We start from the raw sequence: 16,175 nt of genomic DNA on the forward strand, positions 1-16,175 counted from the left end.
AAGAGAGAAATGACCTTCAAATCATCGAATTTCAAGGGGGGCCTTCACACCCGCCGGGTACGGACTCCTTTTGTTAATCATGTCAATACATCTTCTGTTTTGGAACATTAGGGGGATCGCGAACGCGTCAATCCAAAACGTCCTAAAAAGACTAATTAAATCTCATAATATTTGCTTTCTTGCAATAATGGAGCCGCTTACAACCCCTAACCCGGACAAATTCTCAAAGAAATTGGGGCTGATCTACAAGGGGTCAAATATCAACGGGAAGATTTGGATTTTTGTAGAGGAAGGAGCTAACTTCGAAGTTGGGGATGACTCGGAACAGTTGCTCCATGGGCGGCTCACTTGCCCGCGGCTACCAACACCTATTGAGATCTCGGCTGTATATGCTAAGTTTACGTGAGGGGAACGGCTTGCACTGTGGGACAAGATTAGAGACATCACCCAAATGTCGGAAGGGAGGCCTTGGTTCATTAGAGAGGACTTCAACACCATCCTCTCCACTCGCGATAGGACGGGAAGCGACACCAATCGGCAAGTGGAGATGGTTAACTTCGCCGAGGCAATAGAGGATTGCCGATTCTTGGATCCAGGCTTTGATGGCTCGGACTACACCTGGGCAAAGAATGTCCTCATGAAAAGATTGGATAGAGTGCTAGTCAGCGAAATGTCAACCCATCTTTTTGACGCAATTAGAGTCACTAATCTTCCCCGGGTAGCCTCGGATCATGGGCCAATACTCGTCCGGTGCAGAATGCCGAACAACCTGGGGGTGGAAGAGCGTTCCGGTTCCAAAACATGTGGGTGCGGCATGAGGGGTTTGCTGATATGGTGCGAGGAGATTGGATGGCTCCCTCGGAGGCTACAGGCCTACTCAACTTGAAGATCAAATTAGCAAGGATTAAACAGACATTCAAATGGTGGAACAGAGAGGTTTTCGGGAATATCCATGCCAACCTCAAAGCCTGTGAAAAGAATATTGTCGTGGCTCAATCTGAGTTCGAGGGAGACCCTTCGGCCCAGAACAGAATGGAGATCAACAAACAAATAGCTGAGTACGTCCTTCTTCTCAAGATGGAAGAAGACTTCTGGCGCCAGAAAGCGGCTCTCCGTTGGTTGGAAGAGGGTGATAAAAACACTAGGTTCTACCAAAGTTGGGTGAAGCAAAAGAGAATTCGGTTGCGAATCCACAAGATTAATGCTAATGGGAAGGAGCTCACGGATGACCTTGAAATCAGAGACTCGGCGGTCGAGTTCTATCAAAACCTCCTTGCGCCAACTTACCCGGAGTAGGCTGCCCCGGACCTAGACCTCCTGCAACAACTTCCCCCCTCGGAGCAATTGGAGGATCTCCCCAAGCCACCAGATGCGGATGAAGTGAAAAGGGCGGTTTTTGACATCTCAGGAAATAGTGCCCCTGGGCCGGATGGGTTCTCGGCCTTGTTCTACCAAGCTTGTTGGGGAATCGTGGGGCCAGATGTAGTGGATGTGGTTAGGCAATTTTTCTGTGGGGCCTTCCTCCCCTGAAGTTTCACGACAACAAGTATTGTTCTCATCCCTAAGAAGTCGTCCCCCGACACTTGGGGAGACTACCGGCCCATCAGCTTGTGCAACGTCATCAATAAGGTGATTACAAAAGTCCTCACGAAGAGACTCACACCCTTTCTACCACGTGTCGTCTCACCAAACCAGAGCGGGTTCGTAAAGGGGAGGCTGCTAAATGACAATGTGCTCCTCGCACAGGAAATGTTCCATGAACTTGGCCGATCCACCCGGCCCCGAACGTTGCAATCAAGATTGACATGGCTAAGACCTATGATCGGGTGCAATGGCCCTTTTTGCTCAAGGTCCTTAAGAAAATGGGATTCACGGGCCCTTGGATTGCGCTTATTGAAAGATGCATTGGAACTTGCTGGTTCTCAATCCTCATTAATGGCTCCCCAGCAGGTTTCTTCAAATCCACCCGCGGGCTCAGGCAAGGTGATCCCATCTCCCCTGCCCTCTTTGTTTTAGCAGCAGATTATCTCTCACGCACCCTCGACTGGCTTATTCTTGGGCACAAAGAGATGACTTTCGAAGCCAGTCGTGGAAGCTTAGAGATCAGCCACCTTGCATATGCCGACGGCATCCCTCAGGAGGCTTAGAGCGTACCTTGACCACTATGGAGAGGTGTCGGGCCAACAAATCAATCTGGCCAAGAGCAACTTCTACATTGCGGAAGCGCATGAAGGATGGTCGAACTCTATCCAAATGGAAGGGGGCTTCTCTAGAGGTATTTTCCCGTACCTTTATTTAGGGGTTCCAATTTATCGAGGTGTGAAGCGCTCGGATATGTTTATGTTCCTACGGGAAAAGATAGCGGCTAGGATCTCAGGGTGGGCCCATCGACATCTTTTTTTCGGGGGGAGACTCACACTGATCAAGAGCACGCTTGAGGCTGTCCCACTGCATATCTTTCAAGCAATCGAGCCTACGAGTGGAGCCCTCAAGCAGCTGGACCAGCAAATGGCTCGCTTCTTCTGGGGATCGACTAGTGATAAGAAAAGGACACACTGGATTGGCTGGGACAAAATCTGCCTCCCCACGGTCGAAGGGGGCCTTGGTATCCGTAACCTTAAAGAGGTACTTCATGCTTTCAATATTAAACTTTGGTGGAGGTTTCGTGAATAGAATTCCTTGTGGGCACAATACCTGATGGCCAAATATTGCCACAAAGCATCCCCTCTAAAATCTAGAGCGTCCGGAAGGCATAGCCCGACGTGGAAAAGGTTGCTAAAGGTGCGACATCAAGCTCATCCCCACGTTAGATGGGTGGTGGGACAGGGGAAGATTTATTTCTGGGATGACATTTGGATTGAGGATGTTGCGCTAAGGGAGCTATGCATTGAAGTCCGGGGCTCCCCCTTGACTATGGTTTCGGATTTCATCCGGGATGGGACATGTGACGAGGCCAAGTTACACATGCTCCAGGACCAAGCCGGCCTCCCTCAACAAGCTATAGCACACATATCCTTGATACTATAATTGTCCCGAGGGAGCCGGACACCCCGGGATGGGTCCTCTCCCGGATGGGCGAATTCTCTTTGGCCACGACATGGGAAACCATTCGCTCACAAAGGCCAATCATCCCGGGGCTTGATGATATTTGGAAAGCCGGACTCACCAAGTCAATTGCAATTTTCAATTGGCGCCTCTTGTTGAATCGGATCCCGGTTGACACAAAACTCCAATGGAGAGGGATTGAGATGGCATCCAAATGCCAATGCTGCCCTATTGGACCGAACGTTGAATCCTTGCAACACCTTTTTATTCAAGGCCGTGGAGCAACTAGCATATGGAGGTAATTTGATGGGTGGTTCGTGGGATCTTCTCCGCCGATCAGAATCAATGATACTATCCCGGAGAGAGTCGACGTGTGGTCACGAAGGACACAACAACAAGATAAGAAACACTTGTGCCATGCCTTGCCATTCCTCATCATGTGGTTCATTTGGGCGGAACGAAATAGGAGCCGACATGACCAAGTCCCCTTCAAACCTTACAATGTGATATGGCAAGTGAAAACCTTCATCCGGAATAGTATGACTATTGGTACCATCAAGCCGAAGCATTGGAGAGGCATGCTCTTGAAGATGAATGTCCCAAGCCAAGTCGAGTCGCGAAGGCCTAGACCGCTTGCCATGCAAGTCAAGTGGCACCCCCCGGACCAGCCCTGGATAAAGATAAACACGGATGGTGCAAGTTCGTTGGTGACGGGCAAGGCCGGAGGAGGAGGGGTAGTCCGAGACGATACCGGGAAAGTCCTTGCCGCATTCGCTACCCCACTCGACGATCAATCAGCCCTTGAGGCTGAACTTATGGCCATCCACCACGGCCTCGTCATAGCCAAGGAGTTCAATCGGCCTATTTGGATAGAATTAGACTCCGAACAAGCCATCAAGTTCTTCAATGGTACAACCTGGGGGCCAGTGCATATCTGCCGGACCATGGCGCGCCTCACCATCCTCAAACAAAAACACCACATCCGAGCCACCTTCATCCACCGGGAGGGAAACAAAGCGGTTGATTGGTTAGCCAAGATGGGACTGGACCTTTCAAGCTTCCGTCACATGTCCGAACAAACGATCCCTAGAATGCTCAAAGCCATCATCCGTATGGACGAGATGGGCCTCCCCAACATTCGAGTCCGGAATGAAGATCACGAGTAAACAAGGGGCCGAGGAGGGACGGTTTGATCATGAGCTCAACGGACGCTGGAGAGTATGGTGGTGTCGCGCTACCCATGGCATGTCCCCCTCTTACTCTTATAGCATAATTGTTCTAGTGGTTCTTTGTAATTATTTTTGGTTTCCCTAGACTTAGATGGTTCGTCCTTCATGTATCCCCTCGAATGTAACATCTTTCGCTTTGCAATATAGGGATGAGGGACCCATGAACCCTCATGTGAAGGTGTTTAATTGAAAAAAAAACACCAAATTTCGCAGCTGGGAATTTACTTTCTTGATCACACTCTCTGTCTCGAACTTCTTCTCCCAATGCACGCAATCATTTCTTTCCGTACATATATACCAGAGAATTAGGCAAGGTATGATGGTACAAAGATGATGACCAGAGCGAGCACCCAGCTGCCTCTGCCACCACCTAAACCTCTCTTCCAAATTCTCCCCCACCTCCCCAAACTCCGAAGCATGAGGAAACCATCGTGCAAAGTGAAGCCATATTCTCCTTGCCGCCTTCCCATTAACAAATAAGTGCAGCCTAGATTCCACTTGGGGGTTTTTACAGCATCTACACATGGAAGCAAGGGCAATTCCCGTCCATTGCATTTTTGTATCCATTGCATTTTTGTATCCACAGGGATTCTATTGGCTAGTAATCGCCAAAGAAAAAAGGAGATAGACAAACCAATACATTTTCCCAAGATTAATTCAAAAATCAGTCGTTTACCTGCTCTGTTCCTCACAAGCTCCCAAGCCGAGGCTGTTGAGAACTCACCATTCCCTGACAACTTCCATCTACCCCTATCTCTAACTCCAGTGTCAATGGGAATCTGTAAGATCCTCTCAACTACCTCCTCAGGCAGCCCCTCTTCCTCTGACATCATCCAGAGCTTCACTTCATTCCACTGCTCCCCCATCCATATATCCTTGACCTTCAAAGAAGTACGAACAGGTCTGGCATTAGAAATGCTAGCCAAAGGAAAATTTGTCACACAAGAATCAAACCAAAAACTGATGCCCTCTCCCACCACCCATCTGACATGTTCCTTGCAAAGATCCCTAACCTTAAACAATCTTCTCCACATCGGGCTGAATCGATTTGATCTATAGGTCACCAAGGGAATAGACATCGAGCAATATTTATGCATCATATACCTTGCCCACAGGGAGTCTTATTCCCTAAACCTCCACCATATTTTGAGACTAAAGGCCTCCACCGAATCTGCCAAGCTACGTATGCCCAAGCCCCCCTCATCTGTAGGAAGACACACTCTTTGCAAATTAATCCAATGAGTCTTTTTTGAAGTATTGCAAGATCCCCATAAAAATCGAGCCATCACTTGCTCAATCTGTTTAAGTGCCCCCTTTGTTGGTTCAAACACCTGAAAAATATGGATTGGTAGGGCTCCCAGGACATTTCTTATCAGGGTTAGCCGACCTCCAAACGACAGATGCCTGTGACCCCAACTATGAATGCTTGAGGAAATTTTATCTCTGATAAAAAGGAACATACTTGTTTTTTTTCAGCCCTTAAAAACTGGGGATCCTAGATAAGTAAAAGGAAGGCTCCCCTGTTAAAACCCACTAACTTCCCTCACATCCCTTACCCATGCAACATGTTTTTTATCCAAGTAGAAGCAGCTCTTTCCTACATTGACTTTTTGACCAGAAACCTTCATATAATGACTGAAACATTCAGTAAGCAGCCGGAGTGAAGAAGTTTTGGCCTGCGAGAAAACCGTAATATCATCTGCATACACCAAATGAGATATTCCCATAGTATATCTTGTCGTGCGATACATCATCTCCTTACGGCCAATGATGAGACGATCAAGCAGCCTTGACAAATAATCCGCTGCTAAGATAAATAATGAGGGTGAAATCGGATCCCCTTGTCTGAGCCACACTCCCATTTATTAAAATAGAGAACCAACAAGAAGATATACAGTTTCCAATCAGCCTTAACCATTTATCCGAGAACCCCATCTTCCCAAGGACTTTGATCAAGAACGGCCACTGAACGCGATCATAGGCTTTTTCCATATCAAGCTTAAGCACCATGTTCGGGGACGACACACTTTTCCAAATTTCATGGAATAACTCCTTCGCCAAGAGCACATTGTCACTAAGCAATCGCCCCTTAATAAATCCGCTTTGGTTTGGAACAGTAAGCAAAGGAAGGAGAAGAGCCAATCTTAAAGTAAGAATCTTAGAGATAATCTTGTTCATTACATTACATAAACTGATAGGCCTAAACTCAGCCCATCTCGTCGGATCCTTCTTCTTTGGAACCAAAACAATTAGGGTTGCCGCAATACCACGCGGTATATGGGCTCCAGCAAAGAAATTAAGAACAGCCTCAACCACGTCACCCCCAATGATATCCCAGCAACTTTGAAAAAATAAGGCTGAATAACCATCTGGTCCTGTAGCACTCTCTACATTGATGCTAAAAACCGTCTGCTTTATTTCTTCAACCGAAGGTGCCTTCTCCAGCAGTTCCATGTTCACCTGAGGAGGTAGGGCTGAGAGAATTTCCGGGCTAGGGTTCTGCTCATATCTTTCAGAGGCTTCCTTAGCCTCCATTTCAGCTTTTTTTAATCTTTCAAAGATATTGCCAAAGACCACCCGATTCCAGATTTTCAAACTACGCTTTAGCCGGCTCAGTTTGAGCTGCACATTAATCATGCCCTTAGTCCCCGTGTCATCCTTCCAGCACATTTCCGACTCTTTAAGAAACAAGTGGTGCCGAACCCACATATTTTAAAATCAAAAGGAAGGTTTGATCTGAGGCCCCAGAACTCTACAAGTTACCAAAAGTTGGCATTGGTCAGAAAGGATCCTAGGAAGATTAGTTACTCTAGTTGACTCAAAGATATTCGCCCAGCCTTCCCCAAGGAGCACCCTATCCAACCTTTCAAAGGTATTTCCCCTTGCCCAAGTGAATTTCAGGCCATCCGCACCCACATCCAACAATTGACAATCACTAATCGCCTTAGCAAACTCCATCATTTCTCTGGTCTTCCTACCCTGCCTCTTCATACTGCCCTGCCTTTCCTCCTCAGAAACATAAATATTAAAGTCACCTCCTACTAACCAAGGGCAACCATCCAACCTTGCTGCAAGCTCGCGAAGTTTATTCCACATATCTACCCTTCCCTCCCTAGAACATTTAGCATAGGTCACTGAGATAAACAAAGGAGCTGGTATTGTTGGAGTCTTATACCTGCCATGCAACACCTGATCAGAATCATCCCACCCATCCACTTCAATACCCTCCGCAACAAAAATCCAAATCTGTCTATTCCTTTTTTTCCTTTAAACCGCAATCCAAAGATTCTACTAAAACAATCTGGTCTCGGTTGGATAAGTGGTTCAATAATCGCCAATATGCAAAATCCTATCATCTTTTACTAATCTTTTTATCATATTCTGGGTGTTCGCATTTGCCACACCCCGAGCATTCCAAATCAGAATATTAAGCGACATTAGGAACTATTTCAGACAAGACCTCCATGCTCAATCTCCCTTTCCTCTGTGCATTTTCCTCCACCAAACTCTCTGACCCCAGGATCGCCCCCCTCTTCTCCACCAAGTGCTCCTGCTGAGGCATGCTTTCATTCTCCCCATCCTCCTCATCATCCCAATCTTTCTCGTCCTCATACACCTCAGTATCAAAATCTCCATTAGGAAGCATCTTTTGTTAATGTATCTTGGGCTTAGCCTCCTTAGCTCGCTTTCCAAAGGAGATGCCCTTTGACTCTAAAGATAGAGAACTCAACACCGAGAATCTGTTCCCAGAAGCATGGCCAGATCCTCCTATATCTGCCATATCCATTTCCCCTCCTGCATGGTCCCTTACACAGCCTTGACTCCCTTCCTGACGACCAGGCCAAGGGGAGAAGGCCGAGGGTCCAGAAACAATGGCCAGACCTGCAGCCCCGATCCTACTTCCACCCCCTCCGTCCCCGAAACCACCACCCCCCTGACCACCTTCCCCAGAAGAACCCCCTTTCAGACCCCTAAACCCCTTTCCCTGTTTACCACGTCTCCTTCCTTGTTGTTGGAAACCCCCACTTTCCTGCACCAAACCCTCCCCTCCCTCCACCCCAGGAGTCGACTCCCCAGCAACCTCCTTACTGACATTAAAAACTGAACCTCCCAACCCGAACCACCATCCTCCCCTTATTCTGGTCAACTGGCCTCTTGTACTCACTTCGCCTCGGTCGTTCTCCTTTACCATTCGCATAGCAAACTTCACTAGAATGCCCAACATGCTTACATTCCTGACAATACATCGGAATTAGATCCCATTTCACAGACTGTCTGATCTCCCTCCCCTGAAAATCAATCATTATTTCTTGTACCGGGGCCTTAGAGATGTCTATTTCTATACAAAGTCTGGCGAAGGACAGCCTAGACCTTGTCACAGTAGCATGATCCATCTGCAAAGGCTCACCAAGAAGTCCCCCAATTGCAAACAACGCAGATTTCTCAAACAAATGAATGGGAAGACCTATTAAATTGTACCAAACCGCCGCAATAGGGGACTCAAAAAAATGATCAAAGTCAGTCGACCACTTAAAAACTCGCATTGGATGATTCAAAAGGTTTACTTGTTGGCCAAGTAAGCACATATATAAAAGTTACGTTATGAAATGAGCTTATAGATACGACAATTACTATGATGTTGTATTGACCAAAATGATCTTATCTTAATGCCATTTATTACGTACCAAAGATCATATAAGAGTTAGACTTCAAATTAGCTTTTAAAATATGACAATTTATATGATGTTATATCGACTAAAATGATCATATCTTTATGCCATTACCTTACAGAGATCATACAATTAGTGTTTGAAGGTCCATTTGGAGTAAAGTGGTTTCCTATATGAAGGAGGAAATTACAAATAAACTCCTATACTATAGAAAGGAGGAAATTACAACTGATGTCAAGAGGGCTCGAACTCGGCACCTGATACAATAATGTCTAAGCTCCTTGCCGCTAGGATAAAGGCTCTAGACGGATGAAGTGGTTTCCTCTTTTTTTAATTAAACACCTTCACGGTGGAGGGTTGAGTAGGACCCTCATCCCCTATATATCATCAAAACCGAAAAGTTTACATAAAGACTATTCCAAAAGAGAATCGTCTTGAAAAGAACAGCAAGCTAAACTCAAAACTATTACATAAACAAAAAGAACCCCTATCATCGGAGCCACAGGTCTATCCATCTCCTCTAAACCGGACCTCAAACTAGCCTTGCTCTCACTGCACACCTGCCTCCAGATTCTCTAGCTCCATCAGAAGCGAAAATTTGGCAACCCCAACTGATCCAGCCTGAAGAGAGCCTTCACTCGAGCAGGCGCTGACTCTCTTGTGTACTTGATCTCTGTTCCCGTTTGCAGTCCAACTTCGCCAAGAAATCCACAGCTTTGTTACCTTCTCTAAAGATATGAGAGATTTTCCAGCTAACTCCCTCTAGCTCCCTCCTAATCCTCCCTACTTCCACACACGTCTCGGCTGATCCCAGATGGTCCGAGGTCAGCCATCATACAACCACCTCAGCATCAGATTCGATCCATATCCGACAACCATGCTGCTTGGCCAGGGAGATTCCTACCAGAACTGCTGCCACCTCAGCTTCTAGCCCAGACTCACTCTTTAGGCATGTTGAAAACGCAGAAAGGATTTCGCCACGGCTATCCCTCACCACTCCCCCTCCTCCAGCATCATGCGTAGAAGATTGGAAAGCACCATCCACATTGAGCTTAATCCAACCAGAGTCAGGCGGTCTTCATTCTACCCTGCCAACTTTCCTCTTATTTCTCGCTTGTGCCGGGCCACTCATCTCCTCCAATCTCGGCTGGCAATCCCTCCAATGTCCTGGACCTATCATTTTAGCCAGCACCAGGTTCCTCAAGCGCGTCACTACTCTCTTAATCACATTTTTAGCTTCTAAGGGCTTCTCCCTATGGACATTTTCATTTCTCTCTGTCCATATAACCACATAATAAGACACAGGATGATTACACAAAGGTGCATGCTAGATCCGGTTCCTAGGTGCCGTTGCCACCACCTGAACCTAAGGTCATGATTTGTCCCTAATCCCTCATATAGCGGAACCTGGGGAAACCATCTCTCAAAATGATTCCAAACCTTCCTTGCCACCTCCCCATTCACAAACAGATGAAGCCGAGATTCCACATTGGGTTTCTCACAGCACCTACACTTAGAAGCCAAGTGAATTCCTCTCCATTGCAACTTCAAGTCTACCGGAAGTCTATTAGCTAAGAGGCGCCAGAGGAACATGGAAATTGAGGGGCTGATGCATTTCCCCCAAATCAGTTCATATATGATTCGTTTCTCAGATTTCTCTCTCACCAAGTCCCAGGCTGACCTACTTGTAAAATTTCCATTGCCAGTTAGCTTCCACGTTTCTCTATCCTTACTTCTTCTATCAAACGGGACTAAGAGAATTTCCTCAATAATCTCGTCCTCAAGACCTACTTCTTCCCCTAACAGCCATAATTCCATTTCATTCCATTGGTTCCCCTCCCACAGATTAGACACTTTCAGATTGCGAAGAGATACACCTGGACTGCATAAGTTTGCCAGTGGGCCAGGTCTAACCCACGAATCATGCCAAAAAGTAATATTCCCTTCCCCCAACACCCATCTGGTTTGAGCCCTACACTGATCCCCTACCTTAAACATCCTCCTCCATACGGGCTAAATCGCTGAGATCTGTATGCCACCATGGGAAAGGAAACAGAACAATATTTCAGGAACATATACTGAGCCCATAAAGACTCTTGTTCCAGGAATCTCCACCACATTTTGATGCTAAAAGACTCCACCAATTCAGATAGGTTTCGGATCCCCAGACCTCCCTCATCCATCATCCTACAAACCCGCTGCCATTTTATCCACTGAGTCTTTTTCGTGGAGTTACAAGATCCCCACAGGAAACAAGCCATCACCTGCTCAATCTGTCTCAAAGCTCCTTTTGTAGGATCAAGGACCTGAAAAATATGAATAGGAATAGCCCCAGCACGCTTTTCAGGAGAGTTAGACGGCCCCCAAAGGATAGATGTCTGTGGCTCCAGGAGTGTATCCTCGCAGAAATTTTATCGAGTAGAAACATAAAAAGGTTCGTATTCTTTCGGCCACGAAAAATAGGGACACCAAGATAGGTAACCGGGAAACTTCCTTGCTGAAATCCACTGACTTCAGATATCTCCTGAGCCCATGCAGAGTGCTTTTTATCAATGAAAAAACAACTTTTCCCGATATTGACTTTCTGCCCCGAAACCCCCATATAATGATCAAGGCATTCAATGATATTAAGAACAGCCGCCCTCTGAGCCTGCGAGAAGACAATAATGTCATCTGCATAAGCCAAATGAGACACCCCCATAGTATATCTCCCAGTTCTGTACATCATCTCCGTCCGGCCTAAAATAAACCGGTCAAGCAGCCTTGACAAATAATCCGCTGCAAGAATGAAAAGCGAGGGAGATATTGGATCCCCTTGTCTAAGTCCTCGGGATGATTTAAAAAACCTGCAGGGCTCCCATTAACTAGCACCGAAAACCAACAAGGAGAGATGCAATTCTCAATCAATTTCACCCATTTATCAGAAAAACCTATGTGTTGCAACACCTTGAGTAAGAACGGCCATTGTACCCGATCGTAGGCTTTCTCCATGTCCAGCTTAAGTACCATGTTCGGAGAGGCCACTCCCTTCCATAATTCATGAAATAATTCCTTAGCAAGTAGTACATTATCACTAATCAATCGCCCTTTAATGAAGCCACTCTGATTAGGAGCTGCTAGCAATGGTAGAAGGGGAGCAAGTCTCGATGTAATGATCTTAGATATGATCTTATTTATCACATTACATAAGCTAATAGGCCTCAATTCTGCCCACTTTGTAGGATTTCTCTTCTTCGGGACAAGAACATATAAAGTGGCTGCGATACCCCTTGGAATTTGTAAGCCCGTGAAGAAGTGCAACACAGCTTCCACCACATCTTTCCCAATAATATCCCAACATACTTGGAAGAAGAGTGCAGAGTACCCATCAGCACCCGCTGCACTTTCTGAGTTAATGTCAAAAACTACTTGTCTTACTTCCTCAGCTGATGGGGCTTCCACTAACTGCTCCATATTTTTATGTGAAGGTAAGGTGGGGATAATTTTCAGAATAGGCTCTCCCAGGAGACCCACATCATCAGAGAGTAAGTTTTTAAAGAAAGTTTTCGCTGAGTTCCTGATTTCCATGTCATCAGTTAAAATCCGATCCCCATCCTCAATCATATGAATTATGGACTTGATTCTTTTTTGTTTAACCCAACCATGAAAAAACCTCGTGTTCCTCTCTCCCTCTGCTACCCAATTTAGAGCCGCCTTTTGTCGCTAGAAATCTTCTTCCATTTTCAGCCTTAACAAGTATTCAGCCGTGGTTCTATTCATATCAGATCGCAAATCAGGGGATGGTTCCTGCTCATATTTTTCCTGTGCCTCCCTAGCCTCTGCTTCAGCTTTCCTCAACTTCTCAAAGATATTTCCAAAAACAACACGATTCCATATTTTCAGACTTCGTTTAAGTCGGCTCAATTTAAGCTGCACATTGATCATCCCCCTCGTGCCGGTTTCCTCCCTCTAGGATCAATCAACCTCTTGTAAGAATAAATGATGACGACCCACATGTGTTGGAAACGGGAGGAAGGTCTCACTCTTGGTCCCGCACCCCTGCATACTATCAGAAGTGGGCAGTGATCAGATAAGACTCTGGGGAGATTTGTAACTCTCGTGGATTCAAAGATGTTTGCCCAGCCTTCCCCCAAGAGTACTCTATCCAACCTTTCAAAAGTATCCCCTCTTGCCCAAGTAAACTTAGGGCCATCAGCCCCTACATCTAGGAATTGGCAATCACTAATTGTCTCTGCAAACTCCATCATTTCCCTTGTTCTCTTCTTCTTACCTCCCTGCCTTTCCTCCTCAGAAACAAAGGTGTTAAAATCACCTCCCACAAGCCAAGGCAATCCATCTAACTTACCAGCCAACTCTCTAAGCTTGCTCCACATCCCAGCCCTTCCTTTTCTGGTACATTTTCCATAAGCTACCGAGATAAAGACAGGAGCCGACAGCATTAGAGTAGTAAATCTAGCATGTAGAATCTGTTCAGAATCATCCCAATCATCCACCTCTATTCCATCTGCAGCAAACATCCAAATTTGACCATTACAATTACACCCCTTAAATTGCAGTCCAAAAATCCTACTAAAGAAATCCGGCCTAGGCTTAATCAATGGTTCAATAACAGCCAAAACCATAATCTTATTTTCCTTCACCAAACGTTTGATAATGCTCTGAGTGTTCACGTTTGCCACACCCCTAGCATTCCAGATCAAAATATTAAGTGACATATCAACCAAGTGCAGGTGTACCCGAAGCAATAAGCTTCCCCTTCTTCCCCTTATTCTCTTCTTCCCCCTCCTTCAGTAGGACCTGAGAGGATCCTCTTTTTTCTGCTCCACAACTAGGCTGAGGCATATTTTCATCCTCAAGGTCCTCTTCATAGTCCCAATCCTTTTCATCTTCATACTTTTCATCCTCATTGTCACCATTTGGTAAGAGCTTTAAAAATGGAGTGAAGGCAGAAGGCCCAGTACACATCCCACCAGATGATTCCACAGAAAAGGGAATCTAGCATCGAGAACCTGTTAGAGAGTCATCTGGGTGATTCTCCATCCTCTGAGGTTCCCATTTTCAATCCCTCAAACTTCCTAAAGCCACCCCCCTTTTTCCCTTTTCTCCTACCTTGGATCTGGAAATCTCTCCCCTGATCCTAGGCATTTAAATCAGCTGCCTGCAAATCTTCCCCCAGATCAGTGAACTCCACTTCTCCATGACCATCCCCCACCCCCTGCACCACACCCATCCCAAAAAGATCCCCATTAACCCCCTTAACCTGTCTCCCCTCCCCAAGAGCTCCCTCAGGTTCCTTCTCTCCTCCATTTCCTTCAACCTCCATCCTCTGATCAAGCTCCCTCTCTCCCTGCCCTCCTGTTCCCATAGTACCATTCGTCTCTTGCATATGCTTGTAGTTTCTTCTAGCTGGCCTCTCCCTCTGTCCATTAGCATAACAGATGTCCCTTGAATGACCACATGTTTACAATCAAGGCAGTACGTAGGTATGCGATCCCATTTCACCACCTGTCTGATCTCCCTCCCCTGCATATTTAGGACAATCTCCTGCACAGGAGTCTTAGATATATATCTCAATACATAATCTAGCAAATGATAATCTGGACCGAGATATTGTATCATGATCTGCTTGGAGGGGCTCACCAAGTAGACCACCAATGGCAAATAAAGCCGATTTTTCAAAAAATGAATTGGTAGCCCAATCAGATTACACTAGACCGCCGCAATAGGAGACTCAAAAAAAGGATCAAACTCCGGAGTCCATTTAAATACTCTCATTGGGTGTCTATCTACAAACCAAACCGGCATACCATTTGGGCCACTCAACAGTTTTGCATAATCCTCAATAAGATGAAACTGGACTAAAACGTGTTTAGCATTAATATATTTCCACGAAAATTCCCCCACAAATTTCATGCCAATGAAAGCCTTTTGTAAATGGAGAGACGGAGGATTGGAGTGTGAGAATTTACCCACCACAGCATAGCCCATTTTCTCTGCAAGAAACGAGGTTTCTGCCCCCGAGAAGTGGATTGAAGGAAGCCCTGCAGTTTCTCCTGGTACCCCCATCTGCTTGACCTTCCCTGACTCAAAGCTAAAGTGAGAATTGGCCCTCTGATTACTCCCCCCTGCCAAGGAATTTTTGTAGTTTTTACCCCAGACCATCTGTTGCCAATACCCTGTACAGATGGTCCTCCTTTCAAACCCTCTTTGCTCAAATTCCCTCTCTCCTTAGGCAACTGCTCTGCTACTCTCACAACTACCTTTTCTCCCCCTCCTCTATTCTTCTCATTCTCCCTCGCATTTCTCAATCATTCCTTACTCAGAGGAGGAAAATCCTCATCTGCACCTAACTTGAAATCATTCATAAGCCTTCTTTTATCATCCCCTACTTCCTGAGCCATCTCCTCCATTGGACTATCCTTTCCACTAGTAGCCATTTCTAGCATCAGTGGAGCCTGCTCACCAACAAATGCCATATCCTGCAATGGCTGTGCCACTATCATGATGAATTGTGGCATGATCGGCTTGTAGTGGCTTGCCTAGGAGTTTACCGATTGCAATGACGGCTGATTCCTCAAAAAGATGTGCCGAGATTCCCATGATGTTACACAAAACAGCAACAAGCTGTGACTCGAAGAATGTATCAAAGTCCGGGGCCCATTTGAACACCCTCATCGAGTGGATATCAACATACCAATTCGGGCTCCCATTGGGACCATTTAAAACCTTAGCATAGTCGGCCATCTCTTGGAATTGGATTAGGATGTCCTTAGCATTCAAGTATTTCCAAGAGAATGAGCCTACTAACCCCAAACCTCTTAGGCTTTTTTGAATTTAGAAGGTAGATGGGAGTGAATGGGAGAACTTTCCAACGACGGCCAGCCCAAGCTTCTCCGAGAGGTATTCCGTTTCTAAATCGGAGAAGGAAAGGGATGGGGTACCTTCAAAATAACAGGCTTTCCCCAAAGCTTTGATCTTGGTAGCATCCAACGAGATTGGCTCGGGCTTTTGGAGTTTGTGCGCGGCTGATGCTTCTTCCACGGGCCCCATCCCCCCACGGGAGAGGAATTCTTTCACCGCCTTCCAGGCTCCCGCCGGCGCCACCGGCTTTTCCGACGAGGTTTCTGGTGGCTGTGCATCGGGAGGTCGGTCCCCCTTGCGTTCACCATATCCGAGAGATAGGAGAGGAGGGTGTGTAGCACATGGTACTGAATTTGAATTCAAATTATCT

The 16,175-nt window shown here is 46.2% G+C and overlaps 2 protein-coding genes across 2 annotated transcripts; one reads left to right on the top strand and one right to left on the bottom strand.

Moving 5' to 3' along the window:
* Nucleotides 1-451: 451 nt before the first annotated feature.
* LOC121800872 lies at nucleotides 452-1,296 on the top strand. The gene is made up of 2 exons (XM_042200364.1): nucleotides 452-661; nucleotides 757-1,296. Exons 1-2 carry the CDS (start codon nucleotides 452-454, stop codon nucleotides 1,294-1,296), a joined length of 750 nt encoding a protein of 249 aa, XP_042056298.1.
* Nucleotides 1,297-12,646: 11,350 nt separating this feature from the next.
* LOC121800873 lies at nucleotides 12,647-13,659 on the bottom strand. The gene is made up of 2 exons (XM_042200365.1): nucleotides 12,991-13,659; nucleotides 12,647-12,892 (listed from the first exon to the last, which is right to left on the bottom strand). The coding sequence occupies exons 1-2, from the start codon at nucleotides 13,657-13,659 to the stop codon at nucleotides 12,647-12,649; spliced, it is 915 nt and encodes a 304-aa protein (XP_042056299.1).
* Nucleotides 13,660-16,175: the final 2,516 nt, after the last annotated feature.

Source organism: Salvia splendens, chromosome 4 (genome assembly GCF_004379255.2).
Source record: "Salvia splendens isolate huo1 chromosome 4, SspV2, whole genome shotgun sequence".
NCBI classification, from domain to species: domain Eukaryota; kingdom Viridiplantae; phylum Streptophyta; class Magnoliopsida; order Lamiales; family Lamiaceae; genus Salvia; species Salvia splendens.